Raw genomic sequence first — 19,885 nt, 5'->3', positions numbered from 1 at the left:
AGCAAGAAAGAGCAAGTACATGTAAGCAGAAAGTGAGTATAAAGCTATATCCAGTTAAAGGGGGAGGGGACAATTCCCCACCTACTACATCTTACAGAACAGATGTCTTCACAGAGCAGGTGACAGCTGAGGTACGTGGAATGATCCTGTGACTAAGACAGTGGACCAAGACTCAAAACATTCAGGTTCGCCAAACTAAAGAGCCCTAATTCTTTCAGCCTTTCCTCAAAGGTCTTGCTTCCCAGGACCTAAACATGTTCGTTGCTCTGCGTTGAACTCTTTCTAACTCGTCTACATCCTTCTTGAAGTATGGAACCCAAAACTAGACACAGTACTCCAGGTGTGGTCTCACCAGTGCTTAGCCAGGCTGTACTTGTACATGCAATTAATCTGTCCTAAGTGAAGGACTTCACATAAGTCCTTGTTGAATTTTACCATATTGATTGCAGACCATTTCTTCAATCTATCCAGGTCATTCTGGATCCCAGTCCTAACCTCCAGACTAGCTGCAGCTGTACCCAACTTGGTGTTGTCCACAAATTTGTTAACCTTGCACTTGATCCCATTGTCAAATCATTAATGAGGATATTAAACAATAAAGATTTAAAAAGCTATTAAACTATAAATAATAAAAGAATAGCACAGTAGTGCAGTTCTCTGCCTGTAAAATGGAGATCATAGCCCTTCATCCCTGCAATAGCTGAGACTATGCATTAATTTTCAGAACTCCACACCCTGTGAAGTAATTAGGAAACGGTTATGTAAATATCTACACTGACAGAGGGACAGAATTCAAAACTCCAGCAATATTAAGTAGTTTAAAGAAGATATATTTGATTTTTTTCAGATCACAAACTAAAGATTTTTTAAACGCACAGACGAGCTACAAACCTAAATCCCATTCCCCAGGTTTTCTTAGTACTTTATATTTTTAATAGTTTTTCATAACATTTTTTAAATCACTTATGGGCTCTATACAACAGTGCAATCATACTCTGGTGCATTTGTATAAACACAAAGAAAAACTTTTAGTGCTGTTTGGCCACCCTATCTTTATCTAAATCAATCTTAGGAGTTTATATAGCCTTCATTACCATAGTATTTGAGTGTCTTCGGATTCCACATCACAGTGCCTCTCTGAAACAGGGAAGCACTATAATATACACACATACATGCTTTGTATAAAATGTACTGTTATAATACATGTATTATAAATATAAATAAATGTGTGCTTGTACACACTTGTAATTTGCTACCTCACTTCAAAGATGGGGAAATGAGAGAGACAGGATGTATCTACACATGCTATTAATGCACAGCAATAAACTCCAAAGCAGGTCAAGTCAGTCAACTGTGCCCACATGCAGTGCCCAGGTCCCACAGCAATTTGCACCCAGCAGGCACTGTCTACATGTGTTTGATCACGTTTAATGATTCCTCTGTAAGTCAGTGCTGTCCCCAATAGTACTATCATATGGCAGAGTTAATCAGTCTATTGTGCCCTAATACACATGTAGATGGCAAAGCTTTACTGCGAAGCTAATTAGTCTACTCCACAGTAAAGTGCACATGTAGGTGCACCCAGAGAGAGAGAGAGAGAGAGTGAGTGGCATCCAAGGAAGAAACAGAATTCTCACACTAATCCCCTAACTAGCTATTTCCTATTTCCTTTTTCACAGACAGCCTCTTTTCTACCTTGAAAAACTACTACAGTAGTCTTCCTTACTTACCTTTGGCTTTTTTCACCCCTTGGTTTTTCCCCCTCCCTTCCCTGCTGTACCTTTTGTTTTCCAAATTACTACCTATTTACCTTCTCACTGAAATCCTGTCACACTTTTAGCTTCTTTTATTCCTTGGTGTCTGAGAACAGCAGACTTCCTATGCCTGAAAAAGAGTAATTGCACCCAAAAGCTTGCAAAGAACTTTTTTCCAACTACTCAGTTGGTCCAATAAAAGATATCACACCTACTCTGCCTGCCAATCCCCTAACTACACATTCAACTTCCTCCAGATTCCATCTGTCAAGGGAACCACAGTGGGTTTTCCCTCTAAGTATAATTTCTATATTCTGGATAGATTCTGTCAGAGGTCTCCAACCGAAGATGATCCTAAAGTATGAAAACCACTGCCAAAAGCATCTGCCATTGTGAGGAGCATGAACAACACGAGCTCCCGCAGGCAGCCACAGTGCTGTTGGCAGGAGGGAGTGCCGACCAGCAGTTGGCGACCACCCTTAGATGCCGCCAGCAGCGTCAGCAGCGGGCAGGGCAGGTAGCAAGCAGCAACCGCCCACAGGCTCCGCCGGCAGCATTAGCAGTGCTTTTTGCAAGGGGTCCACCGCCAATCTCAGGGGGTGCACGTGCACCCATGTGCGCCCCCTATGGATTGCCAATGGTAAGGAGTTTTCAAAAAGCCTTGTTTCTTTCCCAGGAAAAAGCTAAACCATACACTAGAGAGCAAACACCTGTGGATATGCAGGTGAACATCTTACCAAGGGGGGAGAGAGCTTTTTTGTGAATGAGCTGCTCAGTGTAATAATTTTCTGTGTGCATGTTCCTACCATGTAGCAAGCAAAAGCTATGCTGCAGCAACTTGCCCCTTTTTCATGAAAGGAAAAATGTAAGTGCTTCTACCTACAGCAATAACTTGATGATATAAATGGGCATCTTGATTAGTGCCTCTGCATAAGGGAGGTGTTTCAGCCACAAGCCACAAGCCTCTAAAATAAGCCAAACCCTGTAATAAATATGCCTACGCAAAACAACTTCTGATACAGAGAAATAAAAGAATGCCTCTTCCTATCATTTGCAAAGACTACCAGTCCCTCCGGGTCTACGAACTTCTCTGCGTTTCACTATTAACAGTAAGAAAGACAAACTAAACATTTTGCCAGTAACACAGTAGACATTTTACTATTTGCTTGTTGCATCTGGCTGCCTTCTTATTCTCCTACCTGTTTGTGCCACCAAGTGGGTCCATCCACTCCAGACTGCTCCAATCTTTTCATCTGAGAAAAAATTAGCTTCTATTTTGACTGGCTCAGCAAGAAAAATCTCTTTGCTCACAAGTTGCCCATGTTTGTTGCTTCCCCAGACATACAATTCTCCTTTATCTAAAATAAATATGGAAGTAAAGAAATCAGTAAAAAGCTATATCTGTGACATGTCAGCAGTTGGGGAAAAATGCGATGTGCTAAAGTGAAAGCAACATTTTAATTTAATTGGTGAGTTTCTTATGTGTATATTTTATTGTTGCTGTCCCCCTCCCACCCCTAACACGTATACACTTAAAATATAAAAAATAAAATAGCCATTAGGACCATAAAAAAATTTCCTTTTACAAGCCAGAACTAATTACTCTCATTCCCTCTCCACACTTCTACACTCTAACTACTACTGAAACGATGATTGTTCAATAATTACTATTTCCCTCTATTTGTTTAATACTATATTTGAATGCATACACAATGGATTCCACCCTGGGGGATAATTACATTGTTATTATTGATTTACAGTACCATCCACACTGTTTTGTGTAGTTTCTAAACATTTGAGAACATTATCCAAGTAGCTCACAGTGCGAAGTCCAACAGACAGTCTATACCACGGCACCTTTATGAAGCAGCCATGGGTTGGGGAGAACAACACCAGCTACACACAGTTAATATGCAATCAACTCAATTCATTGCAAACAGCATGGCAGCAGTGTGGCTTTTAAAGGGATTTAAATAAGATATGATTAATGTACCATAGGGTAACGAGTTTGGAGAAAATGAGTCAGAACAGAATACAAAGTAGTTCAAGGAGGAAATAGAGTAAATCTACTTGAAATTCAGTTCTTCACTGGAAAAATTAAGACTATACACATGATTAAAGTAAGAAATATTTATCTATATGAGAACATATTTTTTATATAAATAGGTATAATAGTAAAAGGCAAAGTATTAATACATCATTTTGAGCATAATTTATACAGATGTAAATCTAGAGTTATTCCACTGAAGTAACTTTGTTTTCTGGTGTTCAGATGCAGCTGTCAGGAGAGGCTAGAAAAGAACTTAGTGTAAGTAAAAGCTATATGGTCCAAAAAAGTTGAAGAAGGAGAAGAAAACACTGTACACCAAGCTAGGCATGTTTTAGGTATTTTCCAAGACTCGTTATGGGAAAGAATCCAAAAAAATGACTTTTCTTTTATTCAAATTGCTTCCCAGGTAAAAGGAAATATACTTTTTTTTTTTGGGGGGGGGGGGGGGGGGGGCCACACATGAGGATGGCAGAAATAACCCATTTTAAATAAAGAAATAAAAGGTAAATAATAGATTACAATTTTCTGGATACACTACAAAATCTCTATCTACCATTTGCTCTTCAAGTACTTTTTAGTGTCATCTCTGTATTTCACAAAGATCCTATAGTTATATAGTGATAGCCTGTGAGTGTGGTCCTATGCCAGACAAAACTAATAAATAGAGAATGACATTCCTCCATCATCCTTTACTTAAATGCTGCCATACAAGTTTGCAACAACTGCTTCTACCGTTGTTAAAATTGTCATATGTGTTCCATGAGTGACCAGTAGATGGCAGGTGAAACCAGAAAGAGAGAAAAAAGATTTGCCTATGTAACAGCGCATTGTACAATTCATAAGATTAACAAATCCGCTACAGTGTGGCTGACTTACCATTTCCCTAACTCTGCATCACAGGAAATCATTAACACTCTATTTTACATTTTCCCACATACCTTAACCTCTGTAAATAAGTGACTACATTGGGATGAGTTTAATGTGTGAATAGACACGGGCAGCTTTACTCAAGAATTGCTCTTCAGAAAAGCTTTCCATGCCTCAAAAATATAAAATTATACCACAAGAGGGAATCCTGTCTTCCCTTTACCTCATCCAACTCTGGCAGTCCTTCCATGTGACCTATGGGTTGCTTCTGTAGCAGCACAAGAGAAACAACTGCTGAACTTTTGGCACAAAGCAGGATTTACATGTGACAAAAGTAATTCAGGAACACAGGCCCTGTTGTTTTTCAAAGAGACTTATGCTCCTAAGGCCCCTAGCAGATTGTTCACTTTAAGGTGTGATGGGATCTGCTGTGCAATCCAAACAATTGTGTCTCCTGCCATGCTATACATGCACAGCAGGAGGTAAGTTCGTGGGATTGGGGATCAGATCTCAATCATGCCATATGTTGGTGCAGGGGGAGCCTAAGATCATGATCTCAGGCTCCCTCTGCACTGGCAAGCAGCAAACCAGTCAGCTGATCCATGCTTTCAGCCTCAAGAGCGCATTGGAATCAAGGGCTCTAATGTACACCTGAGGCTGGGATCCCCAATCAGCTGCCACTCCCAGCCTCTTGGGGGAGCAGATTCAAGGGCTTCCACGCACCCCAGAAACTGAGAGCAGTAGTCATCTGATCTGCACGCTCAGCCCCACGAGCTAATCAGAGCCTCTGACTCCAATGAACCCCTGAGGCTGGGAGCAGCAGTCAGCTGATTGTCAATCCCAGCTGCCCAAGTACATCAGTCAAGGGTTCCTATGTGTTTTCAGGGCTAGGAACATTGATCAGCCAGGGCCTGGCCACATGTGGAACCAGCCACAAAGTTATTGCACATATTTTTTGGAATAACTTTGTAGCTTATTCCTTCTTTTATTGTGCCACTAATTACATTAATGTGCGGCCAAGTTACTACTTAAGACATAATTAACTGTTTAATCACGTCTTAAGTATAATGTCTGCCAAGGACCAATGTGACTAAATTTATAAAAATCCTGCTAGATCCTCTAGTAAACAGTTACAAAAGACAGTTACAAATTAATCCACCCAACTTCACTGTTAGGTAATTTAAACTTTCTAACACATAAACATCACTGAAGCAGTATTGTGAAAGCTGGTAGGATCACAGCACAAACTGGGGAGACCGAAGTCAAATCAACCTCTAACAAAAATTAAATATTCACAATATAATGACATGCATTGTCCAAGCCCATGGATATGGATGTAGAGAACTAGAGCCTACCTGTAAGTGACACTGAATGGTAAGAACTGGCAGTGACTCTTTTCACCTTTAACTTTTCCAGGCCTAGGAAAGATTAGTACCATGTAATTAGCTAGGCCAAGTTGCATACATGCATACAATACATAAAGCAGTCAGAAAACAGACCACATAAGCTGGATTATGGTCAAGAATTATGCCAGGAGCATGGCAAATTATATATTTTACCTCAGTCCTGTCAAGCCTTTACAGAAGTCAACATTCTTTGTTCAAGGAGTTATGACCCAGTGTTCCCATTCCATATCTCAGATATTCCATGAACCACCATGCCAGTTCCTGAGGCTACATTTAAAATGTGATATTTATGTCCATTTCTATAAATTAAGGCTAAATCCAGCTTCCAGACACTGGCCATGCAACTTCCACACTGCCATACCTGCCCCAGGTGCTAGGGGGAAGTCTTGGGGAGCATAGTGGGCCAATATCTTTTCCCAGAAACCCAGAAGAAACACCAGCAGAACCACTCCACACAGACAACTTCAGTCCAACAGCCAGATATGCTCCTTTTATGCAAGAGGGACAGGAGGATCCATTAAGCACTTCTCTCACCTCCACTCATCCATGTTCAACAGCTTCCAGGCTGCCACAGAACACTGCTCCTTTACCTCCAGATGCCTATTTTGTATTGCAAAAGCTGCGCTGGATCCCTGTGTCTGTGGAACAGGGCATCTGGATATTCCCTTTACTGAATACAGTGCTTTCTATGATCTGAAATGTTCCATGATTATGTGGAATGGGCATAACGTAACAGAAGGCCTTATTAGAAAAAAGGGGAGCAAGTGGGGAGTATGGGTATTCTTTGTATGCAAGCCCACAACCCTGTGTATTACCATACCCATGCAAATAACAGTATAAGGTCTTAGTTACCTGATACTCTACACGGTTCCTTTGCTGTCAGAAAGAGTGGGATAGTTCTGCCTTGGTTCATCCGTTTTGCCCGAGATGCCATGCCAGTTCCCCACTGGAAAACTAACCCACTTTCTTCTCAATGTGAAGATACAAAGGAAAATAAAAACAGAGCAAATTATTGATGGTTCTGCTTGTTTTTTTCACTTATTTTCTCATTTCAACGGTGTATTTGCTACACTGGTTCTTATTTTAGAAATCACCACTAAATATTATTTAAAGGCTTAAACAATATCTCACATGTACAATCCACTTTCTCTATGTTGAATGAGTATCATAAAAAGCCCCTAATTGATAGGCAGTTGTTATTCTCAAGTTACTAAGCCTGTGAACAATAAGCAGCTCGCTCCAGTTCTCCAAGGGCTCCACTGCTAAGTTACATAGGAACCACAGTCATAGAAGTCACATAGTGTAGAAATGGACATTGCCTCAATGAAATGGATCAGCTGTGGCAGAACACACGTGGTCACTTGACCTGCATCGAGCCCCCAGCTTGATGCAAGACCACAAATGATGGGTTCCCCTTGCCCACAGTCTTCCCAGGTCCCTTGCTGCCCCGCATCAGGTTCTGTGCTGATCCATGCCTCCCATGGAGGCACAGGTCAGCACAGGTCCCAGGATGAGGCTGGGAAATTCCTGGAGTCCTGTGCCTCCATGTGGGGACCAGGAAGTATAGGCCAGTGTGGGTTCTGTTAAGAAGGAACTGGACATCAGGTATTTCTTGGCACCTGTGCCGCCCTGTGCTGGGACCCACACTGAGCCATACCTCTGCCTGAAGTATGGATCACAGCCAGTCCTGGCAAGGAGGCGCATGGAGGTGCAGGAGCTGGGAAATTCCCAGAGCACCATACCTCCATGCTGGGACCTGCACCAAGTCCCACACCAACCCAAATCCCTGTGCTAGTTCCACTCCCCTCATCCCTCAGGGCTCTCATCCTGCCCCTATGACCTTAAGGGCTCAACCCCACAACCCCAGTTCATGCAGCTCACACTCCAGACCTCCCATCCCACACAGCTCACTCTCATCCCCCAGTCCATCAGGGTTCAACCACAGTCCCCCTCCTCACCCCAGCATCCTCTGGCTTCCTGCTTACCTATGCTGCTGGAGCTGTCCTGAGGGAGCAGGCAGGGAAAGAGAATCCATCCACCATCACCCTACGGGCTGAGGCCAGTGAGGAGAGCAACAGCGAGCAGGCAGATTCCCCTTCCCTGCCTGCTCCCCCAGGACAGTGCCAGCAGCACAGGTAAGCAGGGATCTATCAGAAAACTGTAGGGGAAGGGGAGGGGGTAACTAAGCAGAGATCTGGTGTGAGCAGGGGCCAATCCAGACTGGTGGGGGCTGACACAGGCCCAACCTGGGCCAGCATTGCCCATTCCTGGGACCTATATCGCCCAAGCCAGACAAGCACAAAGCAAACTTGGCAGCTGCTAGCCAAACCCATGCTCCCCAGCCCTCTCAGGGCAGCACAGAGCAGTGCACATTAGAGAGGGTTTTAACCCTTAACATGTGACTGCTCCCAGCACACAGCCTAATGTTCCTTAGAGTTAGCACAGGCAAACTGTAACGTGTAACTACAACTCAAGAGAGCCACAAGGTAACATCACAATTCGGCCTCCAGTATCTGGGGAAAAGGCCTGTCTGACCTTTTCATGTCAATTCAGGTATTGCAAGGTACTCGATTCCTAGTATTTGTTTCAACCACTGGACCACACAGTTCTTCCCATCTCCTCACACAACACTCACCAGTCTAGAACCCATAAGCAAGCAACAAAAAGAAATCAGAATGGACAACAATGATGAATGATTATGGGGAGCAGGCATAACATAACAGAAAGCCTTATTTTAAAAAAATGGGGAAGTGGGGAGGCGTGAATGACAGTGCTGTTTGTTGATCGCCATAAACATTGCCAGCTGCCAATTACCAACCCCTCCTAACTATAAGGCCAACCTCAGTCACTCCATGGGCAAAGCTGCCAAAAAAGCCTTGGAGGTTTCAAAATAATTTACAGAAACCCTTAAAAATCATAGAAACTATGACTCACCCAGGCACAACGCAGAGGGTAACAAGGGTCCCATAAAGCCATATTTTCAAAAGGGATCTATGTGATTAAATAGTGTTGAATATTTAATTCATAGGGCTGGCTGGAAACCAGCAGAACCATCAATAATTTGCTCTGTTTTTATATTTTATATTCCAAAGTATTTTGATTACAATAAAATTGCTTTGAAAACATAAAATGAAGCCTTTTCAAAATGTCCAGTTACCACCATTCATTTTGAAACCACTTTTCCAAATAACTCATTTCCTGTTTGTAAAAACTGAATGAAGTTGAATTAGGAACATAAACTTTTTTTTTTTGACTGCCTGGAAATGACATTTTTTTGGCCAAAATTTCATTTCCATAGGAAAGGGCTTTTTTCTTCTTCTTTTTTTTCAGCTTTCACTCTGTTTCAGAATGGAAAAAAAATTAATTCATAGAATTTCTCATCAAACAGAAAATCTAGCTGCTGCCCAGCAAAAGCCCTGAGCTCTTGGAAAGACTTCTTCACTACATTTTACTAGAAGGGATATAAATCATCTCATCTTTATCATATTCCTTATAATGGGCAGGATTCTTATCATCATGTTCTTTCCTGATATTCTCTTTTATGAAGTACAGGACCCTACAGGTGCCATTATCCTCCGATATTGGCACATAAAAATAAATCCCCTATCTCTCACACCCTTAAAAAAGTTATTAGACCAGTGGTCTCAACCAGGGGGACACAAGACCCTTTCACGGGTGTTGTGCCCCCAGCACTGCTGCTGCTGCTGCAACCAGGTGAAACCACCCCGCCCAGTTCTGTTTCCAGGAGGGGTGTGCAGAGCCAAACTAGGAAGTAGCTGAGGTAGCAGCCAGCAGGTACCCCTGATGCAGCTGCTTCCCAGGATAACTCCATACACCCCTCCTGGAAAGAGAGGTGCACAAGGCAGCTCCACCTGGAAGCAGTGGCACAGAAACCTGGAAATAAAATAAGCAAGTGGGACCACTGGTTCTCAACCAGGGTGCTGCCAAATTCAGAAGTTATGGAGGGGTACCTTGAAGCTAAAAAAGTTGAAAACCACTATATTACACCTTGTATATATTAAAAGTACTGTTAGTTTAACATGGAAATGATAAAATTTTGACAGTATATTCACCTGTGGCAGCAAGAGCATGTCTGATTCCTGCAGCAACATTCACAGTCTTCTCCCTAAGGGACTATTCAAAATAAAAGAATAAACATATTGGTGTCTTTCCTGCTGTTTCAATTTTGTAACTCAGCAGGAAATGCATTTTTTCAAACACAAGAAATCTGAATTCCATTAAAATAAGTAACATATTGACAAAGTATGTCATAAAAGAACACAGATAAATTAATTTTAGCACATTCAAAAGAACCTCTAAAAAAATTTTAAAAATGGAAAATTTGGATTGGGTATGTGCATGCAAGCACGCATGCACGTGCACACACACACTGGTACAGTAATAGATATCATCTGAATACACAAGCACATCAGCTCTATCACTTCTTTAATGTGAGCGTTTTGATTTTGCTAGTTGTTTGTTGCCAGGCTCCTGTACGTCCAAAAGCTTAGGTTTGTTTTTTTTAGGAGGCTCTTGTGAATGTTAATATGTGATACAATTAATTTTTCTGTGTTGTGTTCTGTGACACATACCTAGCCAATATGATACCTATCCTACCCACAACACACACATACACACAGAGTTGGTCCAGTAAAAGATATCAGCCACAACAATACTTGCTTCTCACATTAACAAAAAACTGTTAGCAATTAAGAAGCAGTATGTTTACTCTAATGTCCTCCATTTAGGATACGGAAAATTCAATACCAAAAAGCAAATAATAGTAGTATTCCTTTACACTAACCAGTTGTTTCTATATCCCAGGATGATGGACAGTTTAGCAAATATAGGCAATACTATCTACTCTGCCTATACGCAAGATTGCTTAATGCTTACCATTACAATATCCCATTTTCAGTGTGTTTGTACAATTAGAGATAACAATCCATACACATGAAGGAAATAAAATACTGTCTTTACTTTAACCTCAGATGACCTGGAATCTAAGACTATCCCGCCAATTATTAGATTCCAGAAATACAAAATTATAAATTTGTTTTAATTTTTCATGTCTAGAACTTAGTTATTGGAAAGTCATCTTAAATTCATCCCTTCCAATACAGCCAGAGGGAAAATAGTAGCAGGGAAAGTAGCAGCTGGGGAGCAAGCAACTTGCCCCCATACCCCTTAACCCAACCTTGTAACCTGACCCCCGTGTTTGCCCCCCTGCCACCCATCTTCCCCAGTGTCTTCCTGTCCCTCCTACTACTTTTCCCTATTTTGTGCCTGCCACCTTCCTCCTTGCCTTGGCAGCTGCTCTTGCTCTGTCTCCACTGGGGACATGGAGCACCACGCTGGGCCCGCAGTAGCAGTGACTCTGGCTTCAGCCTTCAACCTCTGCTGTTCTGAATGCCCCTTCCCTGAGCACTTCTCGCTCTGTGCTCCACTTCCCCTGTGCCTCAGGTGTGCCCTTCCCTGCACTCCCTTCATTCCATGCATCTCTTCACCAATGCTCCCCCTACCACCTCTTCCCCATACTTCCCCCAGCACTGTATGCCCATTTCCCTGTGCTCCCCCTGCACTGCGTGCCCCTTCCCCATGCTCCCCCCACTTCGCACCCTTTCCCCATGCGTGCAAAAGGGCGCACAGTGCAGAGGGAACACAGATGAAGGGATAAGTGGAGTGAGGGGAGTGCAGGGAAAGGGCATGGGGGAAGGGGTAAGATTCACATGTCCCTTCCCCCACTCCATTTCCCTGAACCCTCCTGACTCTGCACAGCCTTTCCCCTACAAACCTACCTCTGGCCCTTCCCCTTTGGTTTCCACACACCATATGCCCCTACCCCATGCTCTCCCACTCACCCCCTACCTGCCACATGAACCACCTTAGCCCCCTCTGAAACTGCAGCAGCTACTTGCTTGGCCTGTACTCGAATATAAGATGAGAGTCCCCCAACCCCCACCATGCTGAATGGAAAAGGGGGAGGAAAAAAAGGCTGTCTTATATTCAAGTAAATACAGTAAGTTTACAGAGGTTGCCTTAATTGTGCCATTTGCCATCTTCTTGATTTTGCAACTTTAACATTCTTTTAAGTTTTTTGAATGAAACATAACAAAAATAGTGGCAACCATGAGTGACATAAGCAGTCATTCCAGAATATTATTCAATAGGGCTGTGTGAAACTTCGGCAGCAATTCGTTTTGGAGGGGTTTCAGCCTGTTTTGGTACCCGAAACACTGAATCCAAAACAAACCAGAAGGTTCAGAAACATCTCCAAAACTAAATGGAACCATCCAAAACGTTTTGGAAATGTCTTGGATGTTTCAGAGGCGGGCTTGCACAGAAACAGAAACTCAGAAGAGAGAGGGGGAAGAGTGTGGGGGGTGGGGAAGACTACTCTGATACTGACATCTGTAGCTGGCCAGTGTCTATAATCTATCCCTGAGGTCCCTGAGTGCTCTGGGGGAGGGACGGCAGCCTGCTGTCATTCCACACACAGATCTAGGGGCCCGCACCCCCAGGAGGAGTCTGGCACAGCCCCACAGCCCTCCTGGGGGGCACGAGCCCCTGGATCTGCATGCGGGATGACAGCGTGCTGCCACTGCCGGCTGGGGCCAGCACCAGCACCTGAGCCTGTTTGGCACAGCCTGAGCTGAGTGCTGGAAAGAACCCATTGCTGGCACTGGCCCCAGCCAGCAGCAGCAGCCTGCTGTCATCCCCCACACAGATCCAGGGGCCCACGCCCACTGGGAAGAGTCCAGCACAGCCCTGCAGCCCTCCTTTTAAAGTGCTAGGAGGCTAGGGCAGGGTTGGGGATGGGGCTGGGCAGGGCAGCCATGGGGGCTTCTGCTGCAACTCCCCACACTGGGGCAAAGGCAGGCACAGCTGGAGGAGCCGTGGGAGAAGTCCTCATAGCTGCCCTATCTGGTCTCATCCCCTGCCCAGCCCCAGCCTCCCGGCACTAAAAAGCCCCACACTCACTGGCTGCAGCAGCAATGATCAGGGCCTCTGAGGGCTCGTGGCAGGGCCCCCCACACAGCATGGGGCAGTGTGGGGCAGCAGGGATTGCCCCCCTGCCTAGTACCCACGCAGCAGCTGCCCCATGGCGTGGGTGCAGCACAGCTCAGCAGGACACTGAGTGCTGTCTGGGAGCTAGGGCCTCTGGGGCTGAGCAGTGCCAAGCTCCGGCTGACAGGCGGAGCCGTCCCAGCTCCCAGACAGCCAAGCAGCGCTGCACCCACACGATATGACAGCTGCCACACGAGCACCAAGCAAGTGGGAGTGATCCCTGCTGCTCCTTCCTGCATGGGGGCTCTGCCACAAGCCCTCAGAGGGGATGACAAGGCAGCCATGGGGGCTTCTCCCACAGCTCCCCCCACCCAGGTGGAGGCAGACACAGCCAGAGGAGCCACAAGAGAACCTACAGCCACCTGGCTATGCTTGCCTCTCCCTGGTTGATCGAATCTCCAAATTGTGCTGAAACAGCATCAAAACTCAGAAACAGATTCGGCCGAATTGAAATGGAACACTAATACAAAACACCAAAACAAATCACTGTTCCTCCAAAACAGAAATGAAACACAACCATTTAGCACAGCCCTACTATTCAAGAAGCTTATTAAATTAGGGGTTGCCAATGATATACCAGTTACGTAAAAAAAAAACCCAAAATCCACTAGAAGATGGTTACATTTTAGAAATGGAACCAACCTGCAATCAGGAAGACAGACTATAATTTATAACCATAAGGCAGCAACCCCCAAAGTCTCTAGTTAGGTTTAGGGTCCATTATGTCAGGATGCTCCTAGAGCAGCTGGGAATTCAGGGGGCAAGATAAGCCAAAATCCAGGGTACAGAGCCCTGTTGCAGACATATATTGGTGGAGGCAAGCAGTGGCTGCCTTCACTCCCATAGCTCACTCTTTTGCTGCTCGTCCCATGGGCTGAGTTTAACCTCCCTGCTTTATCCATTGGTCCAGCACCTAAAAGGACAGCACATAGGGCCCTGTACCCAAGAAGATAAGGACTTTTCTATCTCTAATTTCTGTAACCATGTTGTGCCAAAATTTAAAAAGAAAGAGAGGGCTTGTATTTAGTAGTAGCAGTAAGACTGGAAATCCTAGCCAAAAGAACCAGAAAGGAACCTGCAGATTCTGATGCCCTAGAAAAATTGAGCTCTCTGCAGTGAAACAGAAAAGGGAATTTGTCTGGATGTGAAGCAACGTTCTTAAAAAAAGAAGGCAATACGTAAACTGGGCATTAATTAGAAGAAAAGAACAGTGCTCCCATGAGTAATTTATTCACAGTACTGGATTCAGTCACCAGTAGTAGAGTTTCACTGAGGATAAAAAAGTCTCATCAACTATTCCCTTGCGGATTTTAAAGCAATTCACATAGGATATAATCTGATCCACAAACTCATGTTCAGTAGTGCCTTACCCCACAATGACTCCTAATGACTTCAGTATGACTATTAGAGGTAGAGGCAAGTCAAGTTTTATACCACTTGATAGGACATATCAGAATCGGTCCACAAAAATCAGTAAAGAAAAGGATTCTTTATTCTCCAAGTCCATTTCCCTTCAAGTTCTATATGGCGTGATGGGATTTTTGGGTTAAATAAGGACACTACCAAGGTATTTTTCATTTCCTTTGCTATCCATTTTTTTTAACTGTAGTTTATACTCTAAGAGAAGATGCATCTCAAAATCATTCCCTCGATAACATTTCTATTTTCCTATACAGAACCTATTATTATTGCCATGGTCAAACATGGCAGCTTCTAACAGTGATAGTTGTTCAATCAAGAAATAAAGTTGTGTCATTCATATCAGGAAGGGAGCCCAAAAATATAAATAGATTTTGCAAATTTTGGTTAAAAAAAAACCCTAAAAAACCCACTTCTGACACTGTACATGACACTGTACTGCTCAGTGATAAAAATACAGGAACATAAAACCAAACTGAGATTTTTATAGCATGCTCTAGCAGAAAGAACTCAGCTAAACAAAAAAGAAGTTCCTACCATAGAAGTCCCAAAAAAATCAATCAATTCTATTGAATTCCATTGTGGCTTTTTTGTACAAGTTAACCTTTGAATTTTTCAACAAAATATTTCAAACAGCTAAAAATATTTTAGAAAAATGAACAGAAAGTCTCTGCTTTTCTCTTCAGGAAAGTATTGAAAGGTTTTAGCAGTCAGATGTTTCAATAGGGCAAATCAACACAGCCCCAGTGGCTTCAATAGCCAATTTTCACTATCTGAGGATACGTTTTACTACCCAGGTTGCAATGCTTTGTAACATTTACAATGGCCATCAAGATGCGTATTTATGAAATACAGGGGCCTCACAACATATACCAGGGCTGTACAACCCCTAGGCCACATCCATCCTCCAGTACCATATCATCCAGCCTGTAGAGCTCTGCACAGATCCCTACAGATCCCTGTAGGGAGCCCTCAGGCTGTGGCCCTGCACACTGTATCAGGCACAGAGAACAGTGCGGGACCCCCAGAGCCTGATGCTAGCCAGGCAGTGGCAGTGCAGGACCCCAGGTCTGGATCCTAGCTAGTAGGGCTGTGCTAAACTTTGGTAGCCAATTCAATTTGGAGGAGATTCAGCCTGATTCAGGGACCAAATCTTTGAATCTGAATTGAAAAGGGAGACCAATTAAAAGCTCCAAATAGATTCAAAGACTCCAAATCAATTTGGAAAAGCTTTGGAAAATATTCAGCCCATTCGGAGGTTTAGCCATAGACTAAACAGGCAGCTGGTAGCTGCCTCCAGCTAGTAAGTCTGTTGGGGTTGGGGGAGAGGGGATGGGACGGGACAAGCTGCCCAGCCATGGCAGGGGAGCGTGGGACTCAGGAAGAGGATACAGGTGTGGCATCGCATGGAATGGGGGCTCTGCCCTGCTGCCACTTGCCAGCTGTGGGGGGAACTACCGCCACTTGCCAGCCAGGGTGGGGAGGCATGGGATGCGGGCACAGCAGTGCTGGGAGCGGGGGCTATGTCCTGGTGCCACTTGCTCCCTTCTGCCCATATCCCGCGTCCCACCCTGGCTTGCAAGCAGCAGCAGCACCAGGACAGGGGGACACAGGACTCAGGGAGGGGACGGGGTGGGGCGGAGGATGCAGGCCTGGCTCACTCAAGGCAGAAGGGTATGTCCTGCTGCCACTTGCCCAGCGGGGCGGGGGGTATGGGGAGGGGAGCGATGCAGGAGTGGCTGAAGCAGCATTGAATCTTTTGGATCTGATTCAGCTGAACAGAATCAGAATAGTGATCCAAATCTCTGCATCAAATCACCGTCCTCCAAATCAACCGAATCAAATACTTGCCGTTTCGCACAGGCCTACTGGCTAGATGGGAGCCCCATACCACCTCCACCCAGGTAGCATCATTCATGTGAGTTATCCTATTACCCTTAATAGATTGAAGGGCCTGTGCCAAAAACCCACTGAAGTCAGTGGATTTTGTACAGAGACTTAAAAAAAGCAGAGAGAACTAGGTTTAGAAAGCACAGTTTTTGTTAAATCTTTACCTCAATCTTTTGTGGGCTCAAGCATCCTCCTGAAGTCTGGGGAAGTCCTAACTGTCCAAAAGAGTTAGAACCACAGGATAAAACTTCACCATTTTCTGAAAGATAAAACAACATAAAGAAGCAGAACAAGTCAAAGTATTACAACTCTCAGCAATACAAGTAGCTGAATTAAATGAAAAATATGCCAGATATCAGAGCACAGCATTTTAAAAAAACTGGTCCTCCTTCTTTCAAGAGCTGAGTCTACTGCACGGGGTTTATATAAATCATGCTCAGTAATGGTCTTGAAAGATTACAGGACTAGGGATGGAGAAAACATTCAAGGAATTCAACTTACAAAGCAGAGAGCCTAAAGGATGCAGACAGAAGTGCAGCTCCTGTGTCTAACTCACGGCACTTCACAGAAAGTACCATGATTTAGACCAATCGTCCCAACCCAAAAGATCCGGGGGCCTGCACCCCCTGGGAGGAGTCTGGCACAGCCCCACAGCCCTCCCAGGGAGTACAGACCCCGGATCTGCATACGGGACGGCAACATGCTGCCTGCTCCAACAAACATTAGGTGTTGGGTCAGGAGAGTGGGGAAATCAAGCTCCAATTTGGGGGGCTCCAACCTCAGTGGGGCTCCAATTCACCTTCTACCTTCCAGAACCAGCTCGACACCCCTCAGAATGAGCTCCCTTTGCTCCTTTCCTCCTCTTCCATTCTGAAAACAGCACCAAGAGCAGGGCTGGACTGCATAAGCCTAGACCTCTTTCTAGTGCATGCCGACACAAGTTAACAAACACGCTCCACTTTGGAGCATCTTCATATGAACCCTCCTGTAATAGAGTTCAGATTGTTACAGAATCAGACCCTTTTAAAGAGCTCTGAAGCTGGGCACTTGTGTTAGGTCACAGCTGTAGAGCTCTTTCAGGGGCCAAATTGGGCAAAAACAGTCACTTCTGTCTGTGCCTAAAAATTATTTGTACTCATCCACTTCATACAACCAAACTTTGTGACTTTTACTATACACCATAATATTTTCCTAGATCCTCGCATGATGGATTTACCTGTAAGTATGACTGTAAAATCCCAACCACAGGCAACTTGTATCACATGCAAGCTGGACAATGCAGTGCATGAAGTAAAACAAAGTACATCCTCTGTATGATTCAGTCCCAGCTGTCCTTCTTTGTTTTGGCCACATACAAAGAGTTCACCTGCATCTGCAAAATAAGACCACTATTGAACCTGGATTCAATACAGATGTAAAACAGAACCATACACAGCATGGTTTTATGACAAATAAGTATGAGCACACAGGCCTCATCTCCATAACGAAAAAATATTTGCTTCTAATGCATTAAAATCCCCCCTTTTCTTATGATCCACAGCCATCAAGTATGCAGTTGCCAAGGGAGATTATTCCCCTTCCTCCCACAGCATTTCAAAATCTTTTCTGCTATCATCTCTACTTTTCCTAAGCAGACATAATACATGGCAGAATTTTCCAACTGGGGATTAGGACCCTATTTAAAAGAAGGCTCAAGCTATCTTTTCAAAGTGAAATACCCCTGTTTTAACTCCTCCACCCAAAAGAAAATTCCCTTTCATGATAAACAGGTGGAATATCACAATTATAAAAAAAAAATAATAATACAATTTTCCCCACCCCACCCCACTTCCCCGCAAAAATGCAGGTATTTAGCTACAAATAAACAGTTTTGAAACTAAAACTTGGCGCCTGCTATAACCCACAGAGGGCAGCAAAATACCAAGAAAAAGACACTCAAATAAGAAACCTCCTTTAAAAGATGACAGTCCATCAAGTCTAGGGCCAGTATCAGACAAATGTTTGCTACCAGTGATAGCTGCCGAATGCCCTCCTCCTCCAGTGATGCTTTTAATCCTTTGCTGGTTGCATGGAAAATTTTCCAGTGACTGAGGTAGCAGTACATCTTCTTTATGACCAAAGCCCAGCTGTCCATAGCTATTTGCGCCCTTTAAGTACACGCAGGGAAAAAAAAAACAAAACACAGGTTTGTTAACAGAAAGATTCTTTAGCCTTTAAATAGTATGCAGAGTTTGCAAAAATTCAGCTTGTCTCTTTTGAAGATCCCTAAATAAGGGTATTTTTGGATCTGAGCCTCTGAAAAGACCTCAGATCATGCCTGACCCTCTATTTACACAAGATATGAAGTGACTTCTTTACTAGGTACAATCTAGTCCAGTGATTCCCAAATTTTTCCTCAGCATGACCACAGTTATTGCCCCATTTCCTCAGCATGGCCCCAACCCGTAGCCCCTCTCCCCATGACCCCATTTGCTGATGTTGCAGTCCCATTTGGGGTCACAGCCCACAGTTTGGGAACCGCTGATCTAATCTGTTTGGCAAAAGCCTATCTTATAGAAAAACACCCTGTCCTGATCTGAAGGCTCCATCCCAAATAGCACAACATGCCTTTCTAACCCTCACTGGGCATGTCTTCACAAGATGCTGTCTGCACAGTTGTTACTGCATAGTCACTTAGTACTTGTATAAACAAGTTGTATAACTCAAGTTACTGTGCAGTAGCTTCAACGAATGGTTCTTTTATAATTCTTACTGCGCAGTAGCCCAAGACTACTGCACCGTAGTGTCACGTCATGGTTGCTGCCACGCAACGCTACGGTGCAGTAGTCTCAGGCTACTGTGCAGTCAGAGTCTCATGTAGACACGGCCACTGACAATGAAGAATTTTGGTGCATTAGCCCTCCACACAAACATCCCAGCATGCACGTAACATGCCATGTGTCCATCCCCAACAAGTGGTCGCAAGGTGCCCAGGCTCTCTCAGCACTATCTGGAATCACACCAGGTGCTCTCATGCCAGGTTCCATGATTCAAAAGCAGCAAGACAACGTAAAGAGTGCTAAGAGCTTTCCCATTATGCTCACCCAGAACACACTCATCATGAGTTGTGAGTTACCACATAAAATTACATTAACTGTTTTAAAGATAGCTGAGAATATGACTTTCTGCTGCTTTGTTCTCATTCAAAGACAAACGGGTCCATCTAAGCACTCTCTGCATTTTGTTTACCCACCCACTTTTAGATTCTGCAGCTTTTTGTAAATTATGCAGAGGTTACGACAATAGTATTAAAAAGGGGGGATATTTATAGGAATAAGAAGAAAATATTGCCACTGTCCATAGCAGCAGTGAGAACATTACTACAATAGCATGTTCAATTTTGATGTATAGTCTTAAGAAAACACATACTGAGAAACTGGAAAGGGCTCAAA

The 19,885-nt window shown here is 44.0% G+C and overlaps 1 protein-coding gene across 1 annotated transcript in view; it reads right to left on the bottom strand.

Annotated features, from left to right (window-relative positions):
* The window catches only part of SERGEF (secretion regulating guanine nucleotide exchange factor), a 260,481-nt gene extending 241,885 nt beyond the window's left edge, over positions 1-18,596 (bottom strand). The window contains exons 1-7 of the mRNA XM_019552141.1: positions 18,463-18,596; positions 17,671-17,826; positions 16,619-16,713; positions 10,151-10,211; positions 6,930-7,043; positions 6,027-6,089; positions 2,954-3,112 (exon numbers count right to left, since the gene is read on the bottom strand). Of these exons, the coding sequence (XP_019407686.1) occupies positions 2,954-3,112; positions 6,027-6,089; positions 6,930-7,011 (304 nt within the window). The 5' untranslated portion in view covers positions 7,012-7,043; positions 10,151-10,211; positions 16,619-16,713; positions 17,671-17,826; positions 18,463-18,596. The remainder of the gene's footprint in view (positions 1-2,953; positions 3,113-6,026; positions 6,090-6,929; positions 7,044-10,150; positions 10,212-16,618; positions 16,714-17,670; positions 17,827-18,462) is intronic.
* Positions 18,597-19,885: the final 1,289 nt, after the last annotated feature.

The sequence above is a fragment of the Crocodylus porosus genome, unplaced genomic scaffold, assembly GCF_001723895.1.
Source record: "Crocodylus porosus isolate Cpor-Errol unplaced genomic scaffold, CroPor_comp1, whole genome shotgun sequence".
Classification (NCBI taxonomy): domain Eukaryota; kingdom Metazoa; phylum Chordata; order Crocodylia; family Crocodylidae; genus Crocodylus; species Crocodylus porosus.
This window is presented reverse-complemented; position numbering and strand designations above follow the sequence as displayed.